Below are 19,547 nucleotides of genomic sequence, written 5' to 3' on the forward strand. Positions count from 1 at the left end.
CAGAGAGCACCTCTGGGCCATCCGGACGAACCAACCCAACCACCCTGTGGCACAGCATTTCAACTCCCCCTCCCACTCCACCGAGGATATGCAGGTCATTGGACTCATCCACCGCCAAACCACAACAACGGGACGGTCGGAGGAGGAGCGTCTTATCTTCCGACTGGGAACCCTCCAACCACAGGGGATGAACTTGGACTTCACCAGTTTCTTCATCCCCCCTCCCCTTGTCTCAGCCGAATCCCTCCAGCCCGGCTCCGCCTTCCTGACCTGCAGTCTTCTTGTTGACCTCTCCGCCTCCATCCTACTCCGACCTATCACCCTCACCTTGACCTCTTTCCACCTATCACATTTCCAACGCCCCTCCTCCAAGTCCCTCCTCCCTACCTTTTATCTTCTCCTGCTGAACACTCTCTGCTCATTCCTGAAGAAGGGCCTGTGCCCGAAACGTCGAATCTCCTGTTCCCTGGATGCTGCCTGACCTGCTGTGCTGTTCCAGCAATAAAGTTTCAACTTTGTGATCCAGCATCTGCAGACCTCACTTTCTCCTCGAATATGTCATGGGATAACTATAAGCAGAAACCATTGGTGAGGATCCATTCCTGTAAATAACCAGCACAGATCCTATCATCATGAGGTCGGACAAGGGTTTCAAGCGCCAACGTTTGTCCCCATTTTCTCGTAATACTACACCAAATCTCCAGCACATTATCTGAAAGTATGGAGGGAATTTAAGAAACAGATGGGAAACTTCAACCTCTTCCACATTCACTCTGAAATCAAAGTCCTTCCAACTTTTGTCACTGATCTCTTGCATGTGCAGGACATTTGTGCCTGCACTCACCAGAAACTGTATTCTAAGAGTTTATTGATTCCTTCTCCAAAGATTACGAGAAAATGGGCCTTTTACTAAAAACCAGAAAATTAAGGTTCACTTCCAGCTGGTCCTCTCTACTCTGAACTGATTAAAATCAACAGTCCGATACTGGAAAGTATGAAGCACTCCCCATATCTTGGGAGCCTCTTCTTTTTAAAGGCAATAAAATTCTTTATCGCCTCCAATATATTGGCCAGGACTTTATTACACTGAAGAAAAGAAGTGCTTGACTGAAAGGATCTCAAAACCAAAGTCAAACAGAAACAGAACTGCTGGAAAACCAGCAATTTTATTTCTGCTTCTGTTCATGCTTTTGGTTTTGCTTGTTTCAGATCTCCATCATCTGCAGTTCTTTATTTTAGCTCAAATCAGAGACTTAGGTCATGATCTACCAAGTAGCAAAGACCCAAAAGTACTGGATATACCTCAAGTGTTACCTTTGCAAGATCTTGCAAATCTGGTGGCAACAAAGACAGTCCATGAGCAGTATTTTCTCCCAAGTTAACCTGCAGACCATTGAGATGCTTAACACTTAAAATCAGCTCTTCCCAGTGGTGCACATCACATCCTGACATTAAGCTTCTGAAGCAACTAATGTACATAGAACTTAGTCACAGCAAGAGATTCCCAGAAGGACTATCAAAAGACTTAATGGATATCTTCAAAGCATTGTTAGATAAGTCAAACATTCCATTTGACTAATGGAAGTCCCTGGTTTGTGACTGATTAAATGAAAGACTTTGTCAGGAATGTGGAGGGGCAAAGGGAATGTTGGAGAGAGTAAAAATGACACAGTCAGCTTATCTATCCAATCCTTCAAGCATCACTGTCTTGCACGTTGCACAGTTTGCTCCTTCTTCCCAAGTCTACGTGGGTTTCCATCAGGTGTTCTGGTTTCCTCCCACAGTCCAAAGATGTGCAGGTTAGGTGGGTTGGCCGTGCTAAATTGCCCATCGTGTCCAGGGATGTGCAGGCTAGGTAAATTAGCCATGGTCAATGTGGGATTACAGGAAGAAAATGGGTGGGATGCTTTTCGGAGGGTCAGTGTGGATTCAATGGGCCGAATGGCATCTAGCTGCCTTGTAAGAATTCTATGATTCTATATTGCATTGAACTCATCAGCCAATTTAGAACCAACTGAACCAAGGTGAAAACGTTATTCTCAAACATAAGGAGCTGTATAAGAAGAAGAAGCAGAATCGAAAAGTTAATGTGAAGGAGTCTAACATGATGTTTGGTGGTGTGCTACAATAATGAAGCATCAGAAACTCACAGTGAATGAATTCTTGATGCAGAAACCTTACCTTATTTTAATGCGTACATGTAAATTTTGTCTTACTGTCAATACATTATTGCCGTATAGTTCATGAAATAGAATTTATGATTATTACTTTAAGACTTGAAAATTCTCCAAATCAAATCTAAGTACTAATAATTTCTTGCATCTGCATTTAAATAGATTTTGTGATAATCACTTCTAACATGCCTAATTGATAATGTCCACTGTTCTGTGTGAGATAATTGTTTTTGTGTTACAAATTCAATAATCAATTATGTGTATCAGAAAAGGAAGAGAGAGACAGACTTGTATTTCTTTGGAGCCATTCAGAAACTCAAGATACGCACAGAATATTACAGAACATACTGGTTAAAGCATGCAATATAACGTAAATATCATGCCTCAGGTATGGGAACAACTTAACGGAAGTCAGCAAAATATTATTCAGTACATCATTCTGTAAACGTTTGCAACTTTTAACAACCAAAGAAAGCAACAAATGCTTGTCCAAATGGGGTGGCATGGTGGTTCAGTGGTTAGTACTGCTGCATCACAGCACCATAACCCAGGTTCGAGTCCACCCTTGGGCGATTGTCTGTGTGGAGTTTGCACATTCTCACCATGTCAGTGTGGGTTTCTTCTGGGTGCTCTGGTTTCCTCCCACAGTCCATATGCAGGCTAGATGGATTAGCCTTGGGAAATGCAGGGTTACAGGGATAGGATTGGAGGATGCTCTTCAGAGGGTTGGTGTGGACTCAATTGGCCAAATGGCCTCCTTCCACACTATAAGGATTCTATGATTGTAGAATTGTCGAAGACAATTAGAATCAATCAGCAACACACTGTTGAGTAGTTAATACTGGAAAGAGATGCTTCATGCTGCTTAATGCATGTTAACTGGAAAATGAAGTTCCAAGACAGTAGTGCTGGAATCTGATCAGCATTTTACATTGGTTGACTTCATGATCTACCTATTCTACATACTTGCAATGAAAATTCACTATATATGGATTAATGCCTTTTCCAGATGTCATCTCACATACATTGTGTCAAAAATGTGCGTGTACAACAGATACAACTTATTGGATCCCTAAAAGCACTTACTGTAACCAGAAAAGGTGTTATTAAGCCCAATTTGTCAGCCAACATGTTTGAGGACTTTGGAAATATACTATATTATTTTAATTTGATATATATTTGACCATATACGGTCAGACTTTCCAACCTATGGATATCAGCCTTTAGAATCATAGTCATAGAGATGTACAGCATGGAAGCAGACCCTTTAGTCCATTCATCCACGCCAACCAGATATCCTAAATAAATTTATTTCCTATTGCCAGCATTTGGCTCATATCCCTTCAAACCTTTCCTATTCATAGAACCATCTGGATGCTTTTGTACCAGCCTCCACAACTTCTTCTGGCAGCTCATTCTATACATGCTTCACCCTCTGCTTGAAAAAGTTGCCCTTTAAAGTCCATTCTAAATATTTCCCCTCTCCCCCTAAATCTATGCCCTCCAGTTTTGCACTCCTCCACCTCAGAGAAAAGACCTTGTCTATTTACCATATCCATGCCCCTCATGATTTTATAAACCTCCAAAAGGTCACCTCTCAGCTTCCGATGCTCCAGGGAAAATAGCCCCAGCCTATTCAGCTTCTCCCTATTGATCAAACCCTCCAGCCCTGGCAACATCCTTGTAAATCTTTTCTAAACCATTTCAAGTTTCACAATATCCTTCCTATAGCAGGGATTGACTGGTGTATGCTATTAGCAAGCCTAACCAATGTCCTGTACAGCTGCAACATGACCTCCCAACTCCTAGAACTAAATGCCCTGACCAATAAAGGAAAGCATACCAAACTCCTTCTTCACTATCCTATCTACCTGTGACTCCACTTTCAAGGAACTATGAACCTTTACTCAAACGTCTCTTTGTTCAGTAACAATCCCCAACACCTTACCATTAAGTGCATAATTCATGCCCTGATTTGTCTTTCCAAAATGCAGTACCTCACACTTACCTTAATTAAACTCCATCTGCCACTCCTTGGCCCATTGGCCCATCAGATCAAGATCCTTGCTGTTCACTACACCTCCAATTTTAGTGTCAACAGCAAACTTACTAACCGTACCTCCAAACTTACTAACCTCACATCCAAATCATTTATATAAATGACGACAAGCAGTGGATCCAACCCTGATTCTTGTGGCACACCGCTGGTCAGAAGCTTCCACTCTGAAAATCAACCCTCCACCGCCAACCTCTGTCTTCTACCTTCAAGCCAACTCTGTATTCAAATGACTAGTTCTCTTTGTATTACATGTGATCTAATTGTGATCGAAGTTTCTGTCAAAAATTTCTGAATATACATATTAATTATTATTACACAAAATATGCATGCAATTTACATAATTACATTACTCACTTTAAAGCTGAATCTCACAATATTTTCAGGAGCGTGGGGGTTATCAGCTGTAAGAACACGAGTAATTTCTTCTTTTAATTCCTAAAATACAGAGTACATTTGAAATTTCAATATAAAGCAAGTCATCCTTGCTTTCTTGTTTTAAGTTCCCATCCTCACTCACAAAATACAAGACTAACACATTGCAGAATGTTTCTCAAACTCTTTATGATTCCTTACACAGCCAACGTTCAAATCCCAGGCAATGCACTTCTTTTACCTACTGCAGAGGAATGCCTATGTTTATGCATGTTCACAAAGTGCACGCATTGCCATCACATTCAATCCTTCCCTTTCTCTTACTGCTTGATAAGATTGCCTATAATGAGAAGAAGAGGGACTGCACCAGAAGACGGGTGCCCGAAATGTAAACCCTCACCCGTCTGTGTGGATGAGGAAAAAGGAACATCAGGAGAAGAGAGTGAAGAACACTGTTGCCTGCTTCTAGAATCATAGAGTCATACAGCATGGTATCAAGCCCTTCAGCCCAACCCGCCCATGCCAAACAAGTTTCTCATCCTGAACAAGTACCATTTGCCTGCATTTGGCCCATATCTCTCTAAACCTTTCCTAACCATGTGCCTGTCCAAATGTTTTACATGTTATAATTCTACTCCACCCCTTCCTTTGGCAGCTCGTTCAATACACGCACATTCCCTGTGTGAAAAACTTGCCCCTCAGGTCCCTTTTAAATCTTTCTTCTCTCAACTTAAAACTATGCTTTCTAGTTTTAGACTCCCCTACCCTGGGAAAAGACCTTGACTACTCACCTTATCTACACCCCGGATGATTTTATAAACCTGTATAAGATTGTCCTTCAGCCTCTGACACTCCAGAGGGAAAAAGACCCAGGCTATCCAGCCTCTCTATATAAGTCCTCTAGTCTCTGTAACATCCTTGTTAATCTCTTTTGCAGCCGTTCCAGTTTAATAATATCCTTCCTATAGCAGGATGACTAGATTGCATGCAGTACTCCAAATGTAGCCTGAGCAATGTCTTGTACAGCTGTAACATGATACTCAATGCTCTGACTGATGTAGGTAAGCATGTCAAATGCCTTCTTCACCGCCCTGTCTACCTGTGATGCCACTTTCAAGGAACTATTTACTTGCACCCTGGACCTCTCTGTTCGACAACATTCTCCAGGGCACTATCAATAACTGTATAAGTCCTGTCCAGGTTTGTCTTCCCAAATTGCAACACCTAAATTAAACCCTTGTTGTACCTTAGATAACTTTCTTCACTGTCTACTATGACACCAAAATTGGTGGTATCTGCATACTTACTAACCCTACCTCTTAGATTCTCATCCAAATTATTTAGAGATTTGATGAACAACAGTGGGCCCAGCATCAATGGTTGTGACTTACCACTGGTCACAGGTCATACCAACTCTCTCCCAACACCCTTTGTCTTCTACCAACAAGCCAATTTTATATCCAATTGTCTAGCTCTCCCTGGATTCCATGTGATCGAACTTAATATCCAGTCTACTGTGCAAAAATTTATTAGAAGCCTTGCTAAAGTCCATGTAGACAACATCTACCACTCCTTCATCTATCTTTAGTTACCTATGCAAAAAAACTCAATCAAGTTTGTGAGACAATATTTCCCATGAACAAAGCCATGCTGACTATCATTAATACATCCTTGCCTTTCCAAATGTATGTAGATCCTGCATCTCATTAGCACCTCCCACAACTTACCCATCATTGATGTCAGCCTCTCCAGTCTCTTGTTCCCTGGCTTTTCCATGCAGACATTCTTAAATAGCCTCATCAGTCTTCCAGCATCTCATCCATGGCTGTCAATGATACAAATATCTCTGCTCAGGGCCACCAATTTCTTCCCTTGCATTCCACAAAGTCCTGGGATACACCTGATCAGGTCCTGGAGATATTTCTATCTTTATGCATTTAAGACATCCTCTTCTGTAATATGATCTCTTTTTAAGACATCACTATTTATTTCCCCGAGTTTCATAGCTTCCATGTCTTTTTCTACAGTAAATATTGCCATGGAATATTTGTTTAGGATCTCACCCATCTCTTGTTCCACACATGGATGACCTCGTTGATTTTTAAGGAAGCCAATTCTCTCACTAGAAAATCTTTTGCCTTTAATATACTTGTAGAATCTCTTTGGATTCTTCTTAACCTTATCTACCAAAGCTATCTCATGTCCCCATTTTGTCCTCCTGATCTCTCTCTTAAGTGAATCCCTACACCCCATACTCCTCAAGGGATTCACTTGTCTGTCTATACCTGACATATGCCTCCTTTTTATTGACCAAAGTGTCAATATCTCGAGTCAAAAGGTGTTCCCTATTCCATCAGCCTTGCCCCTTACAATATAGGAACATGTTGACCCTGAACTCTTGTTATCTCACTTTTGAAAGACTCCACTTCTTAGACATCCCTTTACCTGAAAACAGCCTTCCCCAATCAACTTTTGAAAGATCCTGTCTAATACTGTCAAAATTGGCCTTGCCCCAATTTGGAACTTTAACTTGTAGGCCAAATCTATCCTTTCCCAGAACTATTTTAAAACTAATTATATTATGGTCACAGCTCCCAAAGTGTACCCCCACCAACACCCCGGTCGTTTTCCCTGCCTTATTTCCCAAGAGAAGGTCAAATTTTGCTCCTTCTCTAGTAGGTATATCTACTTGCTTGAGAAAATTTCCTTGGATACAATTAACAAATTCCTCCCCATCCAAGCCTTTAATACTATGGCAGTCCTAGTATATCTTTGGAAAGTTTAAATCCCCCACCATTACAACCCTATTTCTCTAACAAATATCTGAGATCTCTCTCCATATTTCCTCCTCAATTTCTCGCTGACTATTGGGGGTCTATAGTACAATCCAATAAAGGTGATCACTGTCTTCTTATTTCTCAGTTCCACCCATATAGTTTCACTGGATGATCTCCCAGAAATATCCTCTCTAAGTAATGCCATAATGTTATCCCTAATCAAAAACACCACTCCCATTCCTCTCTTGCCTCCCTTCCTAACCGTCCTATAGTATCTACACCCCCAAATATTGAGATGCAAGTCCGGTCCCACCCTCTATAATAGCTATGATATTCCAGTCCCATGTTCGTATCCATGCCCTGATTTCATCTGCCTTTCCTGTCAGACCTCTGTACCTTCATCCATCAATCTTTGGTTGCCTGCTATGCTCTTGCCTGCCTTGTCTATTTAACTTGTTCCCTTAAACTTTTGCATCAGCTTCAACCTTCTCTCTTGCCACATAACTGCTAAGAGTCCCACAACCCTGCCAGACTAGTTTGAATCTTCCTGAATAGCTCCACAAATCTTTGCCAAGAAATTGGTCCATCTCCTGTTCAAGTGCAACAGTTCCTTCTTATACAGGTCACTTCTGCACCAGAAGAGATCCCAATGATCTAAAAATGTCAATCCCTACCCCCTGCACCAACTCCTCAGCCACACATTCATCTGCCCTCTTCATCTTATAGAACATAGAACAATACAGCACAGAACAGGCCCTTCGGCCCACGATGTTGTGCCGAACTTCTAACCTAGATTAAGTACCCATCCATGTACCTATCCAAATGCCGCTTAAAGGTCGCCAATGATTCCGACTCTACCACTCCCACGGGCAGCGCATTCCATGCCCCCACCACTCTCTGGGTAAAGAACCCACCCCTGACATCTCCCCTATACCTTCCACCCTTCACCTTAAATTTATGTCCCCTTGTAACACTCTGTTGTACCCGGGAAAAAGTTTCTGACTGTCTACTCTATCTATTCCTCTGATCATCTTATAAACCTCTATCAAGTCACCCCTCATCCTTCGCCGTCCCAACGAGAAAAGGCCTAGCACTCTCAACCTATCCTCATACGACCTATTCTCCATTCCAGGCAAACATCAGGCAGTCCATTCAACCTTGTGGCATATTGAGGCCTTTACATGGCCAGAGCTTCATTCCAACCCTGTCATCATTTTATTCGCAAGAGAGGGCAGCTGAGGAAGTAAGGTGGTGGCATAGTAGTTATGCCATTGGGCTAGTCATTTAGAGCCCTGAAAAATACTCTGGGGATGTGGGTTTGAAATCCCCCCCCCCCATGCCAGATATTGAAATTTGTATCTGGAATTAAAAGTAAACATAATGGCGAACATGTAACCACTGTTGATTGTCATAAAAATCCACCTTTTGTGACAGAAATCTGCTGTCCTTACCTGGTCTGGTCTATGGGTAACTCCAGACCCACAGTATTATGGTTGATTTTTAACTGTCTTCTGAAATAGTCAAGCAAGCCACTCAAGGGCAATTAGGCATGGGAAATAAATGTTGGCCTAAGGCAGTGATACCCACATCCCATGACTGAACAAAATGAATTAGGCAGCCCATTTGTTTTCTAAATAAAAATTAAGTAAGCTGTTGTAAGGCAAATTAATGGTGAAATTCTTTTGAAAATCCCCTGTGCCTGACTCAAGATCATGCCCCATTGAACTTGCTCACTGGCGTCTCATATCTGGCACTGCACTGTCACATCCCTCAATGGGGTCTACCAGTCAGTGACCACTGTTTAAAACTGGTGTTTCTGGGACTACAGAGTTACCAGTCAATTTGATTGGTTGGCAGCTGAAAATGTGTTGCTGGAAAAGCGCAGCAGGTCAGGCAGCATCCAAGGAGCAGGAGAATCGACGTTTCGGGCATGAGCCCTTCTTCAGGAATGGCAGCTTTATAAAGTGAACCGTCCTCCTCAGATGAGTGTGAATATCTTGGCCTGAGCTAACCCTCAGGCCTAAATGACTGCAGGGCTGAGAACACCTTGTCAGCAGCCTCCTGACTAACATATTGGCCAGGAGAATATGGTGTCCAGTAAAATTCAGTTCTAGAATACCGAAAATGTTCAGAAAAGATAGCCAAGAAAACATAGGAAAATGTGTTTGCAGAACAGATTAGAGAACAATTGAATGTTGGGAAATAATTTTTTTTACTGGAGTAAGGAGAAAATCCATTTGGTTGGCTTTGGGAAGTAAAAAGGTTGTGATTACACTATTTGTGTAAATAGGCTTATGAGAAAAATAGAGGAGGAGGTTTGCAGAGCAAATGTATGCCCAACAAAGTTTTATGTAAATAAATGTGAGGTTACCCAATTTGGGAGAAAAAGCAGGACTGCAGATTATCACTGGAATGGCAATTAATTAGTAAAGGGGAAGTTGCAACACCACCTGGGTATCCTTGTACATTAGTCACTGAAAGCATGGCAGCGCAGCAGGCAGTGAAGAAGGCAAATGGTATGTTGGCCATTATAGCAAGAAAATTCATGTACAGGAGTAGGGATGTCTTTCTGCAGTTGTATATGGTCTTGTATGCAGTTTTGGTCTCCTATCGCAGGAAGGATTTTGTGGCTATGAAAGAGTGCAACAAAAGTCTTACCAGGCTGATGCCTGGGTTGGTAGGATTGACTTAAATGAAGACAGACTGGCTCGGTTGGACTATATTCACTGAAGCTTAGAAGAATTGTGGGGGAAGAGGTTATCTCATAGAAACTTATAAAATTTTAACATGACTTACTAGGGTAAAGGCAGAAAGGATGTTTCCAGTAACCAGGGAATCCAGCACCAGAGATTACAGTCCAAGGAAACTAGGTAGACCATTTTGGATGCGATGAAGAGAATTTTCTTCACCCTGAGAGTGGTGAGCCTGTTGAATTAGAATCATAGAGTCATACAGCATGGAAACGGACCCTTTGGTCCAACTTGTCCATGCCAACCAAGTTTAAACTTGCCTGCGTTTGGCAACCTTTTTATTCGAGAGTGTGGTGCTGGAAAAGCACAGCAGGTCAGGCAGCATCCAAAGACCAGAAGAATTGGTGTTTCAGACATAATGAAGGACTTATGCCCGAAACATCGACTCTCCTGCTCCTCGGATGCTGCCTGACCTGCTATGCTTTTCCAGCACCACACTCTCGACTCTGATCTCCAGCATCTGCAGTCCTCACTTTCTCCTAACATTTCCTATTCATGTACTGTTCAAATGTCTTTAAATGTTGTAACCCTATCTGCATCAATCATTCCCCTGGCAGTTCATCTAACATAGGGACCACCCTTTATGTGAAAAAGTTGACCCTCATGTTCCTTTCAAATCTTTCTCCTGTCACATTAAAAATATGCCCCCTTGTTTTGAACTCCCCCCACCAAAGGGAAAAGACCTTTGCTATTCACCTTATCTATGCCCCTCATGATTTTATAAATCTCTATAAGGTCACCCCTCAACCCTCTATGTTCCAATGAAAAAAGTCCTACCCTATCCAACCTCTCCCTATAACTCAAATCCACCAGTCCCAACAACAACCTGGTAAATCTTTTCTGAACTCTCTGCAATTTAACAATGTCCTTCTTATAGCAGAGCGACCAGAACTGTACAGTATATCCAAAAGTGTCCTCACCAATTCTGTCACAAAAAGCGATTGCAGCTAAAAGAATTTATATTTTCACGAAGGAGTTAAATAAAGTATTTATGGATTTAGGGAGAAAGCAGGACAATGCATTCAATTTCTAGAAAGGTTGTATGAGATCAAGAGACCCAGGCCTCCCCGAAGAGTGCTAGCAAACCTACCCTCCAGGATATTGGTGCCCTTCTGGTTCAGGTGCAACCCGTCCTGTTTGTACAGGTCCCACCTTCCCCAGAATGCAGTCCAATTGTCCAAATACCTGAAGCCCTCCCTCCTACACCATCCTTGCAGCCACGTGTTCAACTGCACTCGCTCCCTGTTCTTTGCCTCTCTGTCACGTGGCACCGGCAACAACCCAGAGATGACGACTCTGTCCGTCCTAGCTTTTAGCTTCCTGCCTAACTCCTTGAGCTCTTGAATGACCTCCCCATCCCTCTTCCTACCTATGTCGTTGGTGCCAATGTGCACCACGACTTCTGGCTGCACACCCTCCCCCTTAAGGATTCTGAAGACACGGTCTGAGACGTCTCGGATCCTAGCACCCAGGAGGCAAGAAACCATCCGTGAGTCTCGCCCATGTCCACAGAGCCGCCTGTCCGTCCCTCTAACTAGAGAGTCCCCTATAACTAGCGCTCTCCTCCTCTCCCCCTTTCCCTTCTGAGTCTCAGTGCCACAGACCCCTTCACTGCAGCTTACACCTGCAACGCTGTCCCCCCCAACAGTTTCCAAAGCTGTATATTTATTTTTTAGGGGCACGTCCACAGGGGAACCCTGCACTGCCTGCTTCTTCCCCTTCCCACCTCTGACTGTTACCCAGCTACCTCTGTTCTCCGGCGTAACTATGTCCCTGTAGCTTCTATCTATCACCCTCTCAGCCTCTCGAATAATCCTCAGTTCATCCAACTCCAGTTCCAGTTCCCTAACTCGTTCGGTGAGGGTCAGGATCTGACTGCATTTCCTGCAGACGAAGTTGGCAGGAGTATCGGTGGTCACCCCTATCTCAAACATCCTGCAGGAGGAACATTTCACCGCCTGCGCTGCCATGACTGTACACTTTCTCCAAAAACAAGAACACTGAGTCAATAACACTGAGTCACTTACCTGGGGTCTAGAACACACCCACTCAAATACTAATCACTTACCTTCCCGCCCAGCTATGCGCTCCAACCTCACTTCCGCTGCTCCCACTCAAATGACCGTTGGTGATTAAAGGGTGAGTTCTCCTTCCCGGCTGCCCCTCTGTTTGCCGTCACTTCCTCTGCTGCTCCCGCTCTTTTTGTGAAGAGAGAAAAAAAAACACCGCTGCCCGCTACAGGTAAGTAATTTTGAAACAAACTGTCTTACCTTAGCTGTAGTCTCCCGGGTTCACCTTTACTCGGCCGCTGCTCCCACTCAAATCTTATTCCTACTCTTACTAGCACATGGCACTGGGAATACTCCAAAGATTACTACCCTTCAAGTTATGCTTTTTAACATCTTGCCTAACTTCCTATATTCACTCTGCAAGACTTTATCCCTTTTTTTACTGTGTTATTGATATCAATGCGTCACTGAGGAGGAGTCTTGAGTCTTCATATAATAGTTAAAAAACATCACAAACAAATTGACTAGGTAAAAGCTCACAATTTTACAAAGGAAATCTTGTTGAATAATTAAAGAATAATATTATTCACAGCTTCACATGGAAGTGGAATGAACTTAAACAAAAGGCAAACACATTTGCAAAGGAGGGAGGATCAGAATAACATAAAATTCTTGACTGAAGATTTGACAGCAATCAAAAACCCTCAAGAAGGTTTCTCAAAATATATTTCTCCCCACTGGGAGAGGGTGCTTACTTGGGACTTTCAGGTAAAAGCTTAAATGTTGAACGATATTGTATTCATAGATATTCCTAGATATCCTTGAATAGTTACAAATAATATTGAACTGGACTCTATTAGATTTGGTGTCACACCTTTTGATAGTTTTGGCATAGTAGTACACCTATTCATTTAAAGTGCATTGTTTGTAAATTTTTTTTAAATTGTGGAATTAGTGAATAATCTCATTTGAGATTTTCTGTTACAATGGAAACCAAGTCTGTTCTCTTATGTACTCCTTAAGTGAGGAAGAATATATTTTGAAGAGAAACATCCAAGACTATTAAAATATATTGAATGTTTACAGCACTGCTATGGTTTATTAAGACTAAGCAGGCTGTTTCAAGGAAGATAGCATTTTCAGATAGTTTCTTTCCCATGTGAATTTTTAAAAATTTGCTTTTGAGATGGGGTGCCATTGGCTGGGCAGTATTCACAACCCACTATTAGTTGCCCTTAAAAAAAAGTGATGGTAAGCTGCAATTGCAGTCTATGATGGTCCTACTGGCCGAAGTTTGTGAGATTTACTGGCTTGAACCTAGTGGACGGAATTTATTTGGAAAATAATCTTGACCGAGATGAATTCTGAAGAAGTGTTAACAGCTATGAACCACTTCAACCAAATGCATAGAAATAGGGTGAATTGTCTGGAACAGTTAAGATGTAGAGGAGCTGGTGTTGGACTGGGGTGGACAAAGTTAAAAATCACACAGCACCACGTTATAGTCCAACAGGTCTATTTGGAAGCACTAGTTTTCAGAGCGTTGCTCCTTCAATAGGTTGCTGTGAAGCAGGACCACAAGACACAGAATTTATAGCAAAAGATTACAGTGCAACTGAAACGATATTTTGAACAAACCCAGACTGCTGTTAAGTCTTTCATCTTTTAGAATGGGTTGCAGGTTGCAGCAATTTAGGCTTGTTCAATATTTTCTCAGTTGGCAGAAAGTCTCTGCACATGTCTCTCCTCTATGCTACAATCTTTACTTTTCATAAAATCTTGAGACACCTTTCTTTGCCAGCCCTGATCTTCTAGGGCCTTTTCCTGCACTCCCACCAGTGCCCACTCCACAGCACTGCGCTGGTGTAAGGGTACTGGCCAGCAAATCCTGAAAGCAGAATATCCTCCTGAGTGACAGGAAGAAGGTGCAAGCTCGCCCAGCCAAAACCTGGCTGGAAGGCGGGCATCCCATTCAGAGACAAACCATCTGCCCTCTTCCCCTACCAAATTTCTGCCCATTGTATCTGCACCATGTTTAATGCCAAAAATCCACCTTCTCCATATAGCTAAGGAAATTCTTCCTTTTCAAGCAAAACTCCTTCCCAATTAACTCTGCCTCCGCCACACTCTCAGGCAATGCATTTTCCTCAGGTTACCATTGATATAATGTCAATTCCTTTAATCTATGTCCTATTGTTCACTATCCTGTCAATGACCATAGATTTTCCCTATCTAAATGTCCAGATCCTTCATATTGTAAATATATGCATCAAATTTTCTCTGAAGCTTTTCTCCAAGGAAAATGCTTCCCACTTCAACAATCTATTTACACCTAGTTCCTCATCCTTAAGGCCATTCTTTTAAATCTTCTCTGCATTCTCTCTAATAATTTTATATCCTTCTTAAAGGGTGATACAAAACAGGATGCAATAAACCAGTTGCTCTGTACACACTTAACATAGTTTCCTTACTTTTGTATTCCATGTTCCTAATAGCAAAGCATAGGATTCCAAATGATTTAATAGTTGCTACTTTAACCTGTCCTGCCATCTTAATTGACTTATACCGAAATAGTTTCCTGTGCTCCCACATGCCTTTAAAGCATAGTAAGCTTTATTTTATATTTTTGTACTATGTTCTCCCAATCAAAGTTTTTCATTTCACGCTTCTGCGTGATATTTTACCCACCTCTTTGTCACACATTTAATAAGATCATACGAAATAGGAACAGGCCCCTCGGGCCTGCTCTGCCATTCAATTGGGTCATGGCTGATATGACATTCCTCACATCCACTTTCCAGTCATTTCCCTGTAACCATTGATTCCCCTACTTATCAAGAATCTATCTTTCTGACACAAGGATTCTGCCCCACAGCTCTCTGTGGCTATGAGTTCCAAGGACTTACAACCAAGAGAAGAAATTGCTTCTAATCACAGTCTTAAACTGATGCCCCTTTATTCTGTGACTGTCTCCTCTTATCTTACACTCTCCCACAAGGACAACTATCCTCTCAGCAATAACCCTGTCAATCCCTTTAAGAATTTCACCAATTTTATAGTTCTAGATTATCCTCTACACAGTTCACATCTTAAATCCATCCAATGATTACTATTCTTTGTTTCCTTCACTCAGCCACATTCATATCTATGTTAACGATTATTCAGAATTCCATCTTTGGTCACGTGCCAGTTGGACAACACTTTACGAAATACCTTTTGGGAGTTCATATCAGCAGCATTACCTTCAATAATTCTCTCTGTTATCAAAAAACTCACAAGTTATTAAACATGATTGTCCTTAGGAAAACCTTCCTGCTTTCCTGAATTAAACTGTGGTTCATCAAGTAACTACGAACTTTGTCCCTAATTATTGTCTCTAGAAGCTTTCCCTCCATCGCCATTAATCCCACTGGCCTGTAGTCATGGGGTTGTCTTTACACCATTTTTGGAACAAGGGTGTAACATTTGCAATTCTCCAATCCTCTGCCACAAGTGCAAATGGAATTATACCCCAAAAAGAGGTGCTGTCTTCAAAACAAAAGATGCACCATAGGTAATAAAACTGTAAAGATTTGAAGGGCAGAAATACTTTCAAAATATCTATCCTTCAGTGTAAGGAATAGTAACCACATTGTTACTAAAAAGATTTGAAACTTGTTTCAAAAGAGTTATTAGAAAATAAATATAATGAACATATATTTTAAAGATTCTTGCACAACTTTAATTTCAAAAATGCTCTAATTTGTCATTAAAAAATATTTAAATCATAGCATGTTACTCACTTGTTCAGTAAGATCCAGCTGATCAGGAGGTTTGATGAGTGACTTCCCCAAATTCCAGTCATCTCCATCTCCCATTTCAGTTCCATCGTCATCATCCTGTAACAAAGTGAAAGTTTTAATTCTGCGAGCAATAATTATGCAGCTTTTAGAAGCATGAATTAGTATAAATCGTTGCACATATTCATAAACTATGCCAATAAATAAATTGTTCTAATAAAATTCTTTCAAAAGGTTACACTGCTACTGAAGTAATTAGTCAGCAAATATCCAAGTCGCAATCAGATAATAATATTTCCAAAATTGACCAAGCATATGACATCACAATATGGTTTATACAACAGCACTAATTGTAACAATGGCCTTTTTTTAGAAATCATTTTTACTTTAGAAAAAAACTGTTCCAAGAAGCTTCACTGAAATACACTTACAAAGAAAATGGATGCAAATCAAAAATGGAAATATTAGAAATGAACAAAGTGGACTGTTCTTAAGACATTGCTAAAATAGGCAGTAAAGGTTATCAAAAAAATGTCCAAGTTTGTAGCCAAGGAAGCTAGTGACAGGATCTCAAATCATTAAACAAGGTGATAGTGATTGGTTATGGGGCTGGGAAGATAGAGTGGTGGAGTGGACATTAGAATGTTCAAGAGTCAGGCAACAAAGAGTTGGAGGAAACTGTGACACTGGAGTTGTTGATGTAGGATTCAGTTCACTTGTGGAGGCATGGACAGCATTGCTGGCCAACAATGCAGCAGTCTCATGCTGATATTGAGTGATAATTCACATCTGGATTAGATAACCCAGTAACAAACCTTTTACTTGATGGCCTGGCAGGAATAAAAGAGGCACAAATAATTGGCATAGGATAAATTATTCATGAGTGCTGTAAAAATACTTCAGACACACATCATAAATTGGGTGTGGCTGCAAATCAGCTGACGGTCAAGTGAGTTAAAGCTTTACGATTGACAAAGAAGCAAGGTTGTTGATGTTGGTGAACACACAAGGCAATATGGGGATAGTGCTTGGTGCTTTGTTCCCTGTGGAGCCTGTCATGGGCAAAATTTAGAAACAAAAATAGAAATTGCTAGAAAAGCTCAGCAGGTCTGGCAGCATCGGTGTAGAGAAATCAGAGTTAATGTTCCAGGTCAAATGACCCTTCCCAGAACATCAACCTGAAATACTAACTCTGATTTCTCTCCATAGATGCTGTCAGACCTGCTGAGCTTTTCCAGCAATTTATGGCATCCGCAGCTTTTTCAGTTTTTACTGAATGAAAAGTTTAGTGCTCTCTGATCCCCCCTTTATCTGGCCACAGGTAGTGAGATGTAGGTGTTTCTAAAAATGTAAGAAGCCCCGGTGATCTTCCTAATGCAGATCTGTTTTGCAAACTGTAATACGTAATTCATATCAGCCTGTATCCCAAAAGTGATCCATGGCATAAAAGTGAAGAGCCATAATGACCTTGATAGTCAAATGTGGTGCTGTGCATCTTCATTTTTCCTCACCTAAATCTATCATTATAACATGTAATTTGTTAATTCATCATAAGTTTTTCTCATCTTCCTTATATACTTCCATCTGTATTATAAATTTTCGATTGTTTCTGTGAAGCTAAATCATCAGTGTAAATTGGCAAATATTTTTGTTCTTTTCATGCTGAACAATGGTCCTTCTCAGAAGCTAGTGCCACAAATTGCAAGGCAACTTCTAAAACATGACAAAGCCAGTGAAAGGACAAGTCAATTTCACAAACACATGCTAAAATTATTCAACCCTTATTTACATAAGTTATTCAGTAACTTCCATAGGCATGTAAAATCCAATATATTGGCAATGAACCTCCAAGTCTAACATAAGCTTCCTGACTGCCATATTAGAAGATAATGTTTCTAATGTTCAGCACCAGAAAAATGGATAGACGATAAACACGTTTCTGAGCCTTGGGTTCTAACAAGTCAACTCTGAATCAATTCATTTCCTAGTCTAACGTTATGTCATAAAACTTTTGTTCTCAAATAATAGTAATCATTTCATAAGATTATTTTTAAGGTATTGGCAATTTTAAATTATTCATTTTCAAATTAACATTTGTTATCAAACAAAATTCCTTACCTTCTTGGACTTCTTTGATGCAGCTTTAGCAGATGGTACTGGAGGCGGGGCAGTAACCTATTAGAAAAATAACGTATATTATTGCATTATTACTTGACTAATAATTCATTTTTAAAATCACAATTATTTCAAAGTTTGCATCCAATGACAGACAATGTCAGCATGTCCACCTCATTTTCCTTTTCAAACTTTTCCAATTTACAAAACATTCAGTCTATTCCCAATGCCTTGAACCAAAAAATAGCAAAATGTAAAAACCTACAATAAAATACATTGAATAAATTGGAGTAAATTCCAGAATGGTAGAACAGTCAAGATAAGTTTCAAGTCAGAATATTTCTTACTTAGGATGTCTCAATTGCTGAGAAGACTAAATTTGATTTCAGTGCAATCACTTAAGGAGCTTAAATCAAGGGTTGCTGAAAGTATTTGAAGGGCTAATAGATGGGTTAGTGGCAAATAGAGACATAGCATCATAGAAATGTACAGCATGGAAACAGATCCTATGATCCAACTCGTCCATGCCGACCAGATATCCCAATCCAAACTAGTCCCACCTGACAGCACCTGGCCTATATCCCTCCAAACCCTTCTTATTCATATACCCATTCAGATGCTTTTTAAATGTTGCAATTGTACCAGCCTCCACCACTTCCTCTGGCAGCTCATTCCATACACGTACCACCCTCTGCGTGAGAAAGTTGCCCCGTAGGTCTCTTTTATATCTTTCCCCTCTCACCCTAAACCGATGCCCTCTACTTCTGAACACCCCCAAACCAGGGAAAAGACTTTGTCTATTTATCCTATCCATGCCTCTCATGATTTTATAAACCTCTCTAAGGTCACCCCTCAGCCTCTGACATTCCAGGGAAAACAGCCACAGCCTATTCAACCTCTCCCTATAGCTCAAATCCTCCAACTCTGGCAACATCCTAGTAAATCTTTTCTGAACCCTTTCAAGTTTCACAACATCTTTCTGATAGGAAGGAGACCAGAATTGCATGCAATATTCCAACAGTGGCCTAACCAATGTCCTGTATAACCACAACATGACCTCCCAACTCCTGTACTCAATACTCTGACCATTAAGGAAAGCATAACAAATGCCTTCTTCACTATCCTATCTACCTGCGACTCCACTTTCAAGGAGCTATGAACCTGCACTCCAAGGTCTCTTTGTTCAGCAACACTCCCTAGGACCTTACCATTAAGTGTATAAGTCCTGCTAAGATTTGCTTTCCTCACGTTTATCTAAATTAAACTCCATCTGCCACTTTGACTGCTCCTGTTTCCTCCCACAGTCCAAAGATGTGCAGGTCAGGTGAATTGGCCATGCTAAATTGCCCATGGTGTTAGGTGCATTAGTCAGAGGGAAATAGGTCTGGGTGGGTTACTCTTCGGAGGGTCGGTGTGGATTTGTTGGGGCGAAGGGTCTGATTCCACATTGTAGGTAATCTCATCTCTGTAGAACAAGCAAACCATCTGCACTAAAATTACTTTTTTGTCTAA

General features: G+C 41.1%; 1 protein-coding gene across 2 annotated transcripts in view; it reads right to left on the minus strand.

The window, feature by feature from the left end:
* The window catches only part of dnai1.2 (dynein, axonemal, intermediate chain 1, paralog 2), a 298,205-nt gene that overhangs the window by 264,178 nt on the left and 14,480 nt on the right, over positions 1 to 19,547 (minus strand). For both annotated transcript variants that reach the window (XM_043683992.1, XM_043684070.1), the window contains exons 2-4: positions 18,039 to 18,095; positions 15,924 to 16,019; positions 4,588 to 4,668 (exon numbers count right to left, since the gene is read on the minus strand). In XM_043683992.1, coding sequence (XP_043539927.1) covers positions 4,588 to 4,668; positions 15,924 to 16,019; positions 18,039 to 18,095 — 234 coding nt within the window. The remainder of the gene's footprint in view (positions 1 to 4,587; positions 4,669 to 15,923; positions 16,020 to 18,038; positions 18,096 to 19,547) is intronic.

The sequence above is a fragment of the Chiloscyllium plagiosum genome, chromosome 1 (genome assembly GCF_004010195.1).
Source record: "Chiloscyllium plagiosum isolate BGI_BamShark_2017 chromosome 1, ASM401019v2, whole genome shotgun sequence".
NCBI classification, from domain to species: Eukaryota; Metazoa; Chordata; class Chondrichthyes; order Orectolobiformes; family Hemiscylliidae; genus Chiloscyllium; species Chiloscyllium plagiosum.